This window comes from Balaenoptera ricei, chromosome 15, assembly GCF_028023285.1.
Source record: "Balaenoptera ricei isolate mBalRic1 chromosome 15, mBalRic1.hap2, whole genome shotgun sequence".
Taxonomy (NCBI): domain Eukaryota; kingdom Metazoa; phylum Chordata; class Mammalia; order Artiodactyla; family Balaenopteridae; genus Balaenoptera; species Balaenoptera ricei.
The window spans coordinates 63343014-63358497 of NC_082653.1; the positions used below are offsets into that span (position 1 = coordinate 63343014).

The 15484-nt window shown below is 43.3% G+C and overlaps 2 protein-coding genes across 6 annotated transcripts in view; one reads left to right on the top strand and one right to left on the bottom strand.

Moving 5' to 3' along the window:
- The window catches only part of LOC132349814 (bMERB domain-containing protein 1), a 199764-nt gene that overhangs the window by 180465 nt on the left and 3815 nt on the right, over positions 1–15484 (top strand). The gene's annotated exons all lie outside the window — the stretch shown is intronic.
- Positions 1–15484, bottom strand: part of MARF1 (meiosis regulator and mRNA stability factor 1) — a 41422-nt gene that overhangs the window by 15183 nt on the left and 10755 nt on the right. Inside the window, exons 7-19 of one of the 4 annotated variants that reach the window (XM_059898611.1) lie at positions 14967–15139; positions 13033–13458; positions 12681–12838; positions 12434–12592; positions 10887–11076; positions 9991–10169; positions 8114–8194; positions 5302–5538; positions 5053–5172; positions 4170–4348; positions 2658–2878; positions 1715–1857; positions 1028–1161 (exon numbers count right to left, since the gene is read on the bottom strand). In XM_059898611.1, the coding sequence (XP_059754594.1) occupies positions 1028–1161; positions 1715–1857; positions 2658–2878; positions 4170–4348; positions 5053–5172; positions 5302–5538; positions 8114–8194; positions 9991–10169; positions 10887–11076; positions 12434–12592; positions 12681–12838; positions 13033–13458; positions 14967–15139 (2400 nt within the window). Of the gene's footprint in view, positions 1–1027; positions 1162–1714; positions 1858–2657; positions 2879–4169; positions 4349–5052; positions 5173–5301; positions 5539–8113; positions 8195–9990; positions 10170–10886; positions 11080–12433; positions 12593–12680; positions 12839–13032; positions 13459–14966; positions 15140–15484 lie in introns of all 4 variants that reach the window. The other 3 variants (XM_059898610.1, XM_059898613.1, XM_059898612.1) reach the window with 3 other exon arrangements.

Consider the following 15484-nt stretch of genomic DNA (forward strand, 5'->3'; position numbering starts at 1 on the left):
TATGCACTGGTTACAACAGATACCATCTCTGCCTTCCAAACACACACAACCTAAAACAAACACACTCTTCTCTTTCCAGATGGTTTTCAAATTCAGTCAAGGGCAGAACACCAGGAAGTCATGATACACATACGCACACCTACACACCTATGTAATTTCAGCTTACAAACTAGAAATAATTTCTCTAGCCCCTCCACCTCCCCACACCCACTCCACATATATGAACATGACACACATACCTCTCTGTACTTGAAAAAGTAATCTAGAAATTATTTTACTAAACCACACTTCTGAATATTAACATGCTTTGTTTATTCACCTGATCTTCAGTTAAAATTGCTAGCAGCAAAGAGTATCAGGCACCAAAAGTTTAACAAAAACACAGGAGAGAAAAGTTTAAACTTAGATTTCTGTTTCTATTCAATTTTAAATTAGAATTATGAAAAGACTGGCGTTCGTCATTTTTGCTTTGGAATACTATGATTTCGGGGACATCAGTGTTCCGCAAGAGCACAGTTTAAGACCCACTGACTGATAAGAGCGGGAGAACACGACTGTGTGTAGATTTAATTTTTCTATCCTAGTTCCCACCCCAGACCTCAACTGGAACTACTAAAACGTGGAAGATGAAACATCCATTTGAGTCTTCTTTCCTTCTCAAGTGTGTTACCTCAGAGTTAAAAAGAAGAGACAAGCAACAGTCACGGTAACTGACTCAAGTGGATAATTACAGCATAAACAGCCAGAGACAGGCTGAAGGAGGCATTTTCAGAAAGTGCTGGTTATGCCCTTTTTCCCCCTTAGAGTGAATTCTGAAAAAACAGCCTGGTTTTCTTCTTGACAAGTGGCTTCCCCACTCTGAGGACGCTAGGATCCACTGCCTGGCAGAGCCGTTTTCACACTGCACTTTCCATGGAATCTTCAGGAATCACAGAGAAGGAGGGGGAAAGTGCATCCCTTGTATGATTCCATGTTAAAATGACCACTGAGACAGACAACTTTCTTCCAGCAAATTTAAGTCACATACCTCTTTTGGGGATACAAATCACCATTTCATTATCTTGCTGGGACAAGCAGATGGTTGTGTCTGGAATCTCTGATACGATATCAATCAACTCACAAACACCATATTCGGTGACATCCCAGTCCTTTGAGAAACACCTAGGTTTTAACCATGGAAATGGATGAAGAATGAGAAGTAGCACTTGCCAAAATAATTTATAAGTTTTCCAAAAGAATGCTAAACGGAGAAGTTAGATTATTTTAAATTTGGGAGAACAAGTGTTTTAAAATATTTGCTTTCATTTTTAAAAGAAATACCATATGCTAACACATATATGGAATCTAAAAAAAAAAATGGTTCTGAGGAACCTAGGGGCAGGACAGGAATGAAGACGCAGCTGTAGAGAATGGACTTGAGGACACGGGGAGGGGGAAGGGTAAGCTGGGACAAAGTGAGAGAGTGGCAGGGACATATATACACTACCAAATGTAAAACCGATAGCTAGTGGGAAGCAGCCACATAGCACAGGGAGATCAGCTCGGTGCTTTGTGACCACCTAGAGGGGTGGGATAGGGAGGGTGGGAGGGAGACAAAAGAGGGAGGAGATATGGGGATATATGTATATGTATAGCTGATTCACTTTGTTATACAGCAGAAACTAAAAAAAAAATTAAAATTTGCTTTCATTTTTTTCCCTTCTCATCAACTCACCAATGATAAGCCTGTGCGAATTCTCTCACAACGACTTGTTTGCTGGCTTGGGATTTGAGAAGTTTTAGTAAATCCTGAGTAAAGCGCTTCACCTGGGCCCTGTGGGTAAGGGTCAGCAAGCGTTTGGAGCCCATTCCAAGAATCTGCAAACCAAACACTTTGGTTATTTATACTCATGAGACCCTGGCAGATCCTGACTTTCTTTTTGATGGTGCTCTCTCTCTCTCTCGCTCTCTCTCTCTCTCGCTCTCTCTCTCGCTCTCTCTCTCTCATTACCACTCTCAGAGAACAAATCCTTTTATGTATGATATCTGCATTTTGAAACACAAAGACCAACAAAATGTAGGTGTCAGAATGAACAACTGCTCACGTGCCTGGGACCCTTTTTTTCCTCGCACACTCTTTCCTTAATAGTCATGAATACAGAAATAAAAAGCATGCTATCAGCCTGGGCCACTAATTTTGTCTCTAAAAGATAGCTCAAGTTTTGCAGGCCATTTTTACAGGCGGGAAGCTATCACGACACCTTACGTTAACAGGCAAAGACTCATTAGGAAGCACTGTCAGGCTCCAGCCCAGTAACTGGCCTCGAACTCCTTCGTAAGGGAAGGGAAGCCCGCGTTACAGCAGCTCCTGTGTAACAGGGAACAATTCTGGAGAGGACTGTGCTAGGAGGAAGGAGGGCAGTCTATAGAGATGAGAAGGAAAGTACTCCTCGGTGCACTTAGGAATTCCTTTAAGTTGGAAACTCACAGCTTTCTGAAAAACTGAGAAGCCACATCGTGTATAAAACATGTGTATAAAGAAGTTTTTACAGGATGTTTGCTCTGAGCTGACTTCTTAGGGATTAAGTTACCAGCTACCCAGTTTCTTTGGTGGAGATAGCCAAAGCCACAGAGGAACATTTCCACTGTTAAACAAATAAACTCTTAGCACTCCTTACCTGCAACACATGAGGCACTGCTTCTAACAATTCGATCAGCTTGGAATATCCATAGTCTGATACCCGGCATTGCTTTGCAAAATGATGGTGGTAAGATGGGATGAAATTACTAATCGGTATGACACAGGATGGCTGGCTCTTCAGTAAATCGATCACTTCTCTACTGAACTGGATCAGCTGGGGGTTACCCACAGGACTTTTAGAACGCAGAAGCCAAGGATCTAAATATGCGGGGAGAAAAAAGGAACAGGCACAAGAGATAAAGCATGACTGCAGCCGATGAAAGAAAAGTAACTAACCTTGCATTCCCTTGCTTGAACTCAATAATGACCAAGCACACAAGACCAAACAGCCACTTTACTTCTCAGCTGCTAAACCCAGGTCCTCTATAACCAACAGGCTAGCCCAACTTCTTTACAGGCTGGCAAATGCTTCCCCACTACTTGTCGAAGTCAAGTTGCCAAAGCAAAGCGTGGTTCACCATAGTGTGAACTTAAAAGGGAAGTGCAGATACACAGGTGGTTTCCAGCTTATAAACTGGTTGTATGTCAAAGATCCATTTGTAACTTGGTCACTAACATACTTTCCCACAGAAACAAAGTTATAAACGGTCATCACGCAGGTAGCCCAGAAGGGCCTAATTAACCCAGAGAGGGGCTGCAAATGTCTGGGAAACTATGGAAAGCAGTGATGTAAAACTAGCATGAGATAAAACTAAGAAACAGGTTTTTACAGTTATCTTGAATGTTCACCTAATTAAGAAGTTTTCATTATTTTATTTACAAAAGCATAAATCATCAGATGGAAACCTTTATAAGGGGACAGCAGGCTAAGGACACAGGAGAAAGGAGGGAGCAGCGTAACAACACAGGATGGGGAGGGTGTAGGCCTGAGGGGAAAGGCAGGAAGAAGCTTCGGTACAAACAGAGCTCCCTGGTTATCCTCACCTTTCTTCCTACAGGGCAGGGGGAGGTGGGAGGAGAAGAGAATGAGGAGAAAAGGAGGAAGTGTTGGGGGCCAAAGAGAAGGGAGAGTCGATATGAAGGCAACAATTCACAGTGCTGTGCACAAGTAGCAGGACTAGACACCTGCAACTCAGGGGGTGCCACAGCTCAGAAACTCATCCAAATCTCGGTTCAAATATCCCAGTCCCTTACATTTAGAGTTAAATCTATTTTCACATTGATCAAAGTCATAAATGTTGATCAAAATAAATTTCCAAAGTAAATAGTCAGACATAGTTCCTTCAAATAGCTGAAACTATTTTTAAAGGGCAAGCCAAAAAAGCTTTACAAAATTAGATAACTAGAGCGACTTGTAACTGTGGAATTTGGATTTTAAATTTTTTAATAATTTATGCTGGTACTTTCCAAAAGTCTAGCTCTGCCAAACCTTCAGCACTTTAGAGTTTTTAAAAGATCAAAGGAGACACCCACGGTGCTTTATGACAGGCAACCAGTGCTGCTATTTAAGAGAAAAGCCAACAGCCTGGACCAAATACCTGAAACCTACCTGTGTTTGGAGGTGGGGGCTTGTTGTGAATCCACTTAACTACTTTGACGCCATTCTGTGCAGTGGCGATGTTCACACCTGGCACGCAGGTGACGAGGTGTTCCAAGGGAACACCCCCGCCACGGTCTTCCTGCACTACTTCTAGCTCACCAAACTCTGCGGCATAACAATCTGGAAAACTGAAGTGGGGGGAAAAACAGGTTAATTAAAATAATGGAAAAGGAAAGCACTTGCCAAACAAACGCCTGCCTTTATTTTAACACATCCATTAATAAATAATTTCTGTTAAGATGCCCATGATCTGGGTCTGAAAGTTAAATTAAGGTCCTAGAGAGGCAATCACTGTGGCATTTCTCTCTTTGATGCATTCTGACAATACCAAAAATTCCTGGGCAATTTTCTAGCAGAGGGGGTTAAAAATAAGGCAACAAGGTTGCAAGTTCAATCTCCTCTAACATATCGGTTTGGTGGCTTTAAGGCAACTTGGTTCTGTGTTGGCCCCTCTATTAAGCCTACCACGTGGCCCATGGTGTGGCTGAAAGGACTTCTGAATACTTGTCTCCCACAAACGTTGAAATCTACAACTATTTGAGACCGTGCACTCTCTCGTAGTACTTGTGCACAGCACTTCCAATAATCTTTTCTCTGTGGAGAAGAATCTGCCCTATTCATACTGATGTTTCTAAAATTCAGCACAAACACAATTTCTTGTTGAAATATCGAGTGAATGGATCCCATTTCAGATACACTTCGACTACAAGTGGTAGCTAAAAACGTTAGGCTGAAGCCTGGTACAGTGCGTGCTTGGGGAGAGGTGCAGGCAGGTGGCGGAGTTTCTATAAAGAGGAGGACTAAGGCATCACAATGGCTTTGACACGGTCACCTTAATAAAGGCACGGTGCCCTCGTGTGTCTGCAGAAGACTATGAACCTGGGGCGCGAACGTCTTCAGCGAGAGAATCACAAAAGGAATCTTGTAAGAGTCTGGATCAAATTCATGTTCACTGCCGAAAAGAGAACAAAACAGATAGTTGACATTTCTCAGTGGTCTAAGACGTTCCCAAGGTAATTCTAAGAGATGCTCCATGACCTTTTACAAAAGCATTACTTCTCAAGGGAAATGGGCAATCTACCTGAAATCCTTATTGGGACAGTGCTGCCTGCAGACAGGCTCGTGATATTCTAACTCTTCAAATATAATTGGGCTGCAGTTTGTTGAGGAGCCGTCATGTGACTGGGAAGACCCCAAGGGGCTCTGGCGGGCCTGACTGCTGGGTAAGAGACACACCAGTCTGCCATTTCCTTGTTCACGGATTGCGACTGTGTCTGTTAGTTTATACAAATCTGACACATTCAACCTGTGTCCAAACCTAAAAGCAAGGAAAGAGAGAGATGCTGACTTAAAGAGAACGTTTTTCTTTGTACAGAAATTCCTGACCTGTTTAGATAAAGCTCTATAACCAAGAATGGATCCCCTGTCTCTTTGAAAAGTAAAACTGGGATAATTCTACTATAAATTTATTCACCATCAAACCAGTGATGCTTGGCACTCCTTCCAGTCATCCCTGGCCCACTGCCCATTACAGTGATTATATATATCATTTGGTACCTAGCCTCCGACCCCACACAGTCTCTGTAAATGCCTCACCTAATTTTCTGAGACGGAAAACTATCTGCCATGACCCATTTCACCTTGGCCTCCCCTTCACTTCCAAATCCCTCTCTATTACTTCTCACCATCTCTGCTCCTCTCCCTCAGAAGAGGTATACCCCTTTTCAGCTAACCCTATGCTTCAGCCCCCTGACCTACACTAGACTGGACTCCCCAGTCACCAGCCTGACTTGTGTCTTTCATACTTGGAGCTTAAAGGCACAGGATCTGAAGACAGACAGATTTGAGTTCATATCCTGGCTCAACCTATGTGACCTTAGTCAAGCTATATAACCAATCTAGGCCTCAGTTTTCCCATCTGTAAAATGGGGTGACAATCCCTACCTCACAGGGTTGACGTGAGAATTAAATATGGCATGTATGGAGACAGCTTAGCACAGAGTAAGTGCTCATTAAATTAAATGGAGCAGCAGAGTTAGCTGCTCCAATGGTCTCTTCCCAGTACCCTGCCTACACGCTCAGATCTCCCCGTGACCAACACCAGTCTCAAATCCCGGCCCCCACCCCCTACACTGCCCCACTCCACCTATGTCCAGTCTTCTCTGTGCTTTCACTCAGTCTGGAGCTCTCGCATCTTCCCTCTAATGGAAACAGCTGGTCTCTCAGGAGTTGCCTCTGCTGTTTCACTATCCAGTCTGCCATCCCCTTCCCTCCAGGATTTTTTCCTCACGACTCTTCAGAGTTGGCTCTCAAGTCACCAGTGGCCTCCTCCTCCTCCTCCTCCACCCCAAACCTCACACCATTTTCTCAGGCCATCCCCACCCTCCTGATGACACTCTGGCCTCTGGGTTCTCACCGGCTTCCTGTCCCTGGTTGCCTTCCACCCAGTTCTGCCCTTTCTCTAGTTCTCCTCCCTCTCCTCTAAGTTCATCTGCTCCCAAGTCTTTCAAGATCATCTTTAGGCAAATAACTGCCGTATCTTCAGGGCTGACTTCTTTCCTGAGGGACTCCAAATGTGCAGAAGACCACCTGAACTCTCTGCCCAGATATTCCAATAGCCCCCTAAAACTCATATGCCCAAAGCCAAGATCAAAAACTCACTGCAACTCCTGGACATCCCTGGTGGCACAGTGGTTAAGAATCCACCTGCCAATGCAGGGGACACGGGTTCGAGCCCTGGTCTGGGAAGATCCCACATGCCGTGGAGCAACTAAGCCCGCGAGCCACAACTACTGAAGCCCGCGCACCTAGAGCCCATGCTCTGCAACAAGAGCAGTCACCTCAATGAGAAGCCCGCGCACCGCAATGAAGAGTAGCCGCCGCTCACTGCAACTAGAGAAAGCCCTCGCACAGCAACGAAGACACAACACAGTCAAATTTAAATAAATGAATTAAAAAAAAAAAAAAACGCACTGTAACTCCTGAACAAGCTTTCTTTATTTCTTCCCTATTTCCAGTTTAAACATACAAACTTCCTCCCAGTCACCTGGGGCAAAAAACTCAGAATCAAACCGACCTCTACTTTTTACCTTGCCTGCTACATAAAACTAGTTACCAAGTCCAATTTCACCGACATTTGAAACTTCTGTGGTGTCTAGTTCCCTCTGTTCCGACAGCTTCTGCTCAGAGCAGGGACTGGTGCACACGCTCCCCCGTGTCTCCCTCCCTCCCCCATTCACTCCAGCTCAGACACCACCACTGCCTGAAGTCTTCCCACCACCACACCTCTCCCCTCCCCTCCTTCCTCCGATACTTCAGTGGCTCCCACTATCCACGGGATAATGGCCAAGCTCCTGGTTCCTTCCACCCTCTGTAACCTCAAGGCCTTTTCTCCTTCCTACTCCTCCTTTGTAATGAGTTTCCTTTGTTCTATACAATATATGGCGAGTGTCTTTTCCCTTCCAGATGTAACAGCCCCAAAGACAAGGGCTGTCTTCCCAGCTCTGCACCCTCCACAGAGCCTTTCGTTCCACTAGTACTTGCTAAGCATCTACTGAGCACTGGGCATTGAAGACATGGTGCTAGGTCAGACCCGGTGCCTGCTGTCCTGGAGCTTACAGTCTAGAAGGTGCTCGAAAATGTTCATACAATGAATAACAAAACTCATCAGCCAAGTGGAAAAGATGAAAGTACAGCTTTGGGGACTGAGGTCTAAATTTGCTAAAAATGAAAGACGTTCTTCAAAGGTGTTGTTAAAACTGGAATTTCAATCTGAACACCACTGTCTTGGTCTTATTTCCTCTGCTAGTTCCTTAAGAGCTGCTACCAGTTTTATGCATGGAAGTCACCCATCAGTACTGGCTGGATCAATGAAAAAAATAACCCTCACTTACTTTTTTTCATAGATATCTGTAAATTTAAAAAGAGGCAGACAACAGGCGGGAGCATCCTGAAGAATGGACATTGTTTCTGCACTGCAAGAAAAAAGTTTAGTCCGTTAGAGAACAGACGACTTCCTCTCCGTTCCAAGTTGTATTTTAAAAACAGAGTTCATAAAATTGATGAACAAAATGTGTATGCAAAACAAACATACCCATTTATATCTCAGAGTTGATCTTCCAGAAAAACTTAAACAACGGACTTCAGGAACAAGGCAATTAAAGAATATTTAGTCACATATACTGGAATTTTTATCAGACTCAAGCATAGGGCTTTGCACACCTGTGTATCAGAAAGACACTGACTACTCACTGAGACACTTTATTAATTCAGAGCTAAGGGCAGAAGAGCTTGACTGTCTCCTGCCACAGCACAGTTCTATCAGACAGATGGGCGAGGAATCCCCATAGTTGAAGATACACAACTGAATACACTGGTTAAGAGTGACTGGCTTTAAGCCATAGGATTATGGATGATTTTTTTGTCTCCTGCTTCTTTTATGTTTCTGAAATTTCTAAATTATCTTTAATGAGTATTATCTTTATTCCAGGAAATTAAAAAATAACTTAAAATGATGGTGAAGTTTGACTTGCGTATGTTATGAAATGATCATCACAATAAGTGAACATCCATCATCTCATATAGATACAAAATAAAAGAAAAAGAATTCTTTTCCTTGTGATGAAAACTCTTAGGATTTACTCTCTTAACAACTTTCATACGTAACACACAGCAGTGTTCATTATATTAATCATGTGGTATATTACTCCCCTAGTGCTTAGTTATCTTATAACGGGAAGTTTGTACCTCTTGACTGCCTTCATCCAATTCCTCCTTCCCCCATACCCCACCTCTAGTAACCACAAATCTGATCTCTTTTTCTATGAGTCTGTTTGCTTGTTTTTTGAAGTATAATTGACCTATAAACAGTATGTTAGTTCCTGGTGCACAAATCATTATGCTGTCTGTACACCTTAAACTTACAGGGTGCTGTGTGTCAAAAGCATATTATGAATAAAACCATCACTAGATTCCTAAGATTAGTCTAGTCGTAACGCAGACCTATAGGGCTGGGTGTCTATGTGACATTAAAGATGTATCTGCAAGTTGAGAGCTTAGAGCTTTGTAGATCTACCTATTATAGACAAATCCACCTTCTACTAAGACTGGAAGGTAATATTTCAGACTTTCTAGGCTTATAAACTTTTATTGTAGAGGCCTACTATTTTTAAAATTTTTTTTTTTAAGTATTTGTTTATTTATTTATTTATGGCTGTGTTGGGTCTTCGTTTCTGTGCGAGGGCTTTCTCTAGTTGTGGCAAGCGGGGGCCACTCTTCATCGCGGTGCGCGGGCCTCTCACTATCGCGGCCTCTCTTATTGCGGAGCACAGGCTCCAGACGCGCAGGCTCAGTAATTGTGGCTCACGGGCCCAGCTGCTCCACGGCATGTGGGATCTTCCCAGACCAGGGCTCGAACCCGTGTTCCCTGCATTAGCAGGCAGATTCTCAACCACTGCGCCACCAGGGAAGCCCGCCTACTATTTTTAGAACCTGTTCTGGATATGTGGCATATTATTTTACTCCTAAGTGCCTGCCAAATTTAAGCTGTATTTCATCTTTGATTAATGACTTGAACGAGGGTAAATTATTCTAGCTAGCTTATTTCTAACTTCTACCTTATTTCTAACTCTATCAAGGGAGAAAAAGCATTACTGCATATGTGATCATCACAAGAGGGTTGGGAATGGGATAAAATCTATTTTTATTATTTCTAAATTGTTTCTGGGCCAAAATGTTATTTCCTGAAATAAACAGCTTGTTTGTTCTTTACCTCAGTAAAGAGAGTGATTTATTAGCAGCTCCTGTGGCAAGTGAGACCAGGATCTTCTTGCTGCCAATCTTGTATCTGTGGAGGCTATTCACCGCACTGATTGCTTCTTGTAAGTTTTCCATCTGAACAACAGCTTTGAGCTGATAATCTGTATGGGGGCTGAGCTCAACACTCTTCACCTGCAGCAGTAAAAAGGAAAACAGAATGCTGATCCACCCAGAACCTTGTCCTCTTAAAACTGAAGGTGAATCACTAAGCAACTGGTTTGTGGACTTCAGGGCTGCCGTGAGGGAACCTGTCTGAACTGTGCACTTCCGCTGACCAGAACCTAAGTGAGCTAGGATGGGTGACCTTCAGGGATGTGACATCAGACTAGCCTGCCTTGTGCTCTGGCACACAATGCTCTCCAAGGCAGGCTTAGGGGTCAACACATGCAAGGAGTCTTTTGCGTCTTCTCCAGACCCTGCCAAAACCTGGGGCATAGCCATCTTAAGTTTCAGTAAAAGGTGCATTTTTAGCAAATTGCACCCAAAAACTGAATCAGATACCGTAAGACATTAACAAAAACAGCCAACATCATTTTAGAACCCTATTTCTATATTTTAGCAGCCAGAGCTAACTAAAATCCATCAGTGTTTTATTTCCCAAAGAGCCACTTAAATCCCTGCCCATGACCATAAGTGCTTCTCTGCCAGGCTTCTTGCTCTCTTGGGCTGTGTCCTAAAAACAGAATACACAGCACCACCATGAGCAGGCCAGAGGAAAAAGGAAGGTGTTCAAACTCGTTGAGTGACACTTACACCCTGCCTGTAGTTATGTATGCTGAGTTAAGTGCACTCAACTTGAATGCCAGGCAAGGGGTAAAACAAAGGCAAGAACAAGAGTGAAAAGGTTACCTTGCCGTGTCTAGAAAACGCTTCCTGCATGAGCTGCTGCAGCTCCTTCCGGGACAATCTGTAGTCTAGGTTGCTGATCTGGATGTCAGCACCATTTGCAAATGGGTCTGGGCAGTCGGCACCAATGCTCGAATTTGCAGCGTTGAAAGCAAGTGGGGATGCTCTGTTTAAGAGGTTTGGAGACATACTCCTGCTTAAAACATACATAGGTTATTTTTAAAAACTGTTATTCTATTTATTCAGTTTATGCCATTTAGATTTTGTTTGAAGCTATATAAAAACAGCTTCCCGCAATACAATTTGGTTTTCAAATGTTTTTTTATCTTAAACACGCACTGATTTAGACTCATTGTCAAAAATACGACCCGTTGACTACCTTATTAACAGCAAATAAATTACTCAGTATCAAATATTCTTTTATTGGATTATTTAAAGCTAACGGCAGAAATTACAGGCAGGCCTAATGAATTAATTTTCCACTTTGTGCATTTATTCTTAGGACACTGAGCATTTATTCTTAGGAAATTAGCTTGTGATATCAATGTAAATCATTTACCTCCCCCTGGCTCTGAAAAAGCCAGATATTCTTTATGTGTGTGTGTGTGTGTGTATATATATATATATATATATATATATATATTTTTTTTTTTTTTTGGCTGCGCCATGTGGCTTGTGAGATGTTAGTTCCCCGACCAGGGATCAAACCCGGGTCCTCGGCAATGAAAGCATGCAGTCCTAAGCACTGGACCGCCAGGGAATTCCCAATATATTTTTTAAATATAAAGACATTTTATTTGATTTATTTTTTGGCCATGCCACACAGCATGTGGGATCTTAGTTCCCTGACCAGGGATTGAACCCACACCCCCTGCAGTGGAACCACGAATCTTACCCGCCAGACCACCAGGGAAATCCCAAGCCAGATATTCTTGCTCATATATTGCGGCCCTTCTCCACGTAAGGAAATCTTTTACGTGAGTTTGTACATGTCATTTGACAGGTCCAAAGTCATGTTCTATAGTGTCTTCACCAACTCAGCAGAACAAATACAATGCTAGAAGGAGCTCATGGGATGCATGAGCTCCTTCTGTTTTCCAAGCTTCACGAATTACTTGGAGTTTAGAAAGCTTAAGTAAGGTCGGTGTTAAGGTGGTTTAGAGACCCTCGTTCCTCAAACAGCTTCCTATAATTACCCCACGAATAAGAATAACCAATGCGTGTCAGTTTGGGCCTCTTCCTCAGCACGATGAAGCCATGAGGACATGGTAAGAACATAATGTGCCTCCCATCATTGCCTAAGGACTCCAGGACAGGCTTCTCTCTCTGACCTCGGCTTACTAAGACTCCCACGTGGAGGAGGGAGAAACAGCAAGAATCACTGCCCCCAAATGTTAGCTATCGTTACCAGTGGAAAAGGGGACTGGCAGAGGAGGGGTGGAAGATTTCTCTTTTAAATATGCACTTGTGTATTGCTTGAATTCTGTTAAACATTATTTCATAACCCCTTCTACTGCACACAACCACTCCACGGATCAAGAACCACTCACCGAGAAGACCAAGACTGAGGCGTGAGCAGAGGACCCACTTGCCTGGATGCGATCAACTTGCTAAAAGCAGATGGGTAACTCACTTGGAACAGAGTCTCCTCTTTATCTTTTTTCTCTACAGGAGAACTGGTAACACTGCGGGTGCTGAGGTTCTCTTTTCTAGTGGAGGGAAACATTGCAGGGAAGAGGTCACTTATTTTCCTTCACATCATGACAAGCAGCTACAAGGGAGAATAACGGAACCTACTTTGGATTGGTTTTGTAAACGGATTCTGCCACCCCCGAGGTTTTAGGTGTGGGCGCTGCAGCACTTGAATTTCTATGAGGAGGTGCCACCGGCCTCAGGTGGCCTTGCTGGGGCTCACTGCTTCGAGTGCCAGTCTTCGACTCCATGCGGCATAGCTCCTTAAAACAGACAGAGCAAGGGAGTTTAACAGTTAAGCCCCCAAGATGTGTCAGACCTTGTACAGGAAACACTTGACTTTGAGTATCCTCGAAAATGTAGAAAAGGACACACCAAAAGCAAGCGAGCATATAAAACAGAGACCAAGAAAGCAAACCTACCATAAACTTCAGAAAGCAAGAGGTATCACAATTACCTGTAAACTTTTAACATTGGTATTTTTGGTAGCAGATCCAGAATTTGCCTGCGACCCTTTTCCAGGTGCGGCTTTGGCACTGGAAGATGGTTCACTTGTATCTTTGATGAGGCACAATTTTGGATTCTTAAGTTTTTTGGGAGACTTCGCTTTATCAGCAGTTGCATTTGAACTCTTTGTTTCACAGAGGTCTCCACTTTTTGGAGTAAATGACACGATGATCCTATTACCAAAGACATCTTCATTTTCCATTCGCTTCAGAGCCCGTTCTGCACTATCTCGGTTTATGAAGCGGAGGATTGCGCTGCAGCCTGTGATATTTAGCACTTTCCCGCCACAATTATCGGACAGGCGTCTGAGCCTGTTGCTGATGCTCTTGCCATCTTTATTTGCTGGTAGGTTATAAACATAGAGCAGAGTGTGGCACTGTTGATACAGAGGAAAAGTGTTACAGTGGGTGGACTCGAGGGCACACATTCAATTACAAACAAGAAGAACAATGAGTGATCTCCAAACTTTAGCTAGCAACCTTGGAGGGGAGATAACAGAGATTTCCACGGGAGAGGGTAAACTTACTTAGACTGAAAAACATGGAAAAAGAGAAGTATATCTAAAATTATCACTCTGGCGAATGAGAAAAAAATATGTGGCAAGATTGAATGTACTGAATAATCGGTCTTTTTTTTTTTTAATCATAAGGAATAAGGATCTCTACAGTGGGCAATCTCTCACCTAAAATACTACAATTGACTTAAAGGCCTTCTGGATTAAAAAAGTGAGTGCCAAACACAAGCGGAAGAGAGGAAATGTAGCTGTAGCCAAAAGACTAAAAACATAATGAAGAACAACAAAAGTGAATCAGCAGAGCAGCTCCAAAGCCTTAAGTAGGGCCTGTGTATGTTATTCCTTGGGCCAGACTCTGGTACCCCCAACTGCGGATTATCCTTAGCATGTATTCAATCTCTGGCCAGGCTCTGATCTCATTGGGTATCAGGGAATGCAGTGGGGCCAGCAATGCAAGTGCCTGAATCTGGGGTTGGGGGGGGGCAGTCTCGGTTCTGCTGCCATTGTGCTGTGGGACCTCCAGCGGCTTGCTTTTCTTTTTCTAAGTGCTGACTTCCTCCTCCCTAAAATGAGGAGGTTGGGTGAGATCATTCCTAAAGTGCTTCTGTAACTCTAAAGTTATTAAAATATGTTAAAACTGCATTTCATGAATGGGATTGCCCACCCTTCTGGACCATCCACACTATAGCTCCTCTCCGTTATTATTGTTTAAAAGTTGCACATATAGTCTCCAGACAGCTTAAACACAAGCTCAGTGTTGCAGTAAACATTCTTATCCTAAACAAGACTATGAGAAATGCTCAGCCTGCTGGAAACACATGCGCTTTCTCCTGTCAAGTGGCTTACCAGGCTACAGGTGTAGCGACCACTACTTCTCATTGTGCCCATGCATGCCAGGGACCACAACCATAGAAAACAGGCTCAGAGGCCTGCTGGAGCTTCAGGATTAAGTGCCACAACTGTACAATCACTCTGCTTATTTGACTCCAACCACACCAGTATGTGCAAACCATCATCATATTCTTTACACTTAAAACCTGGAAGCAAAAAGAGTAATAACTCTCATTCCATTACTTCCATCCCCCTGGCACAAAACATTGCTAGCTTTGGAGACACTGGCAAGTGGTTGTCAGTAAGGTAAATCTAAAAGTCAGTTCCCTATGACATTTTGAAAAAAATAAAAGCAAAATGCATGCATGTCAATTCTCTGTATATCTGTAAGAGAAGAAAGTTTCTAGGCCTGTTTCAAAATCTGGCCAGCCTATTACGAAGAACAGCCTCACCTGGGCTTGCAGACCCCTTATGAAGGGCTGTCTTGAGCCTCTGTAATCTCAACTAGAATATGGCAGAAAGAACACAAACCCACTTACTGGCATTTTTACTGGTAACCTGGGGGGCAGGTCGGAAATGAATTCTTCAAATCTGATCAGCTCATTAGCATGGTGCAGCAGTGCTTCTGAGGCCTGGTTTTTATGGACCAAAATTATGTGGAAACCATGCCTGTGTCTCAGGTCACTAAGTTCCAATGCGAAATTGACATCAGCTGAAAGACAAGGTACAGCCCAACCCCCATCCCCAAACATTAGAAACACCTGACAGAGAGAGGTAACTCTAATGACATCTACTGAGAAGGAAGGAACGGCAGGATTGTATTCTAAGTTGCCACCCCCACCCCTTTCTAGAACAGGAACGCATTTCGTATCAGAAGAATTAACATGGTAAGACAATTTTACGTATACTTATACTGAATCCCAAGACACGTTACTTCCAGTAGTAAAAAGGAGCAAATGTTAATACTCTGAGGAGCCCCAACTTCATCTTAGATTTTTAAAATTAGCAATACGGGGCCCCCAGGATTAAAAAAATTACATTTTCTTTAATAAACTTG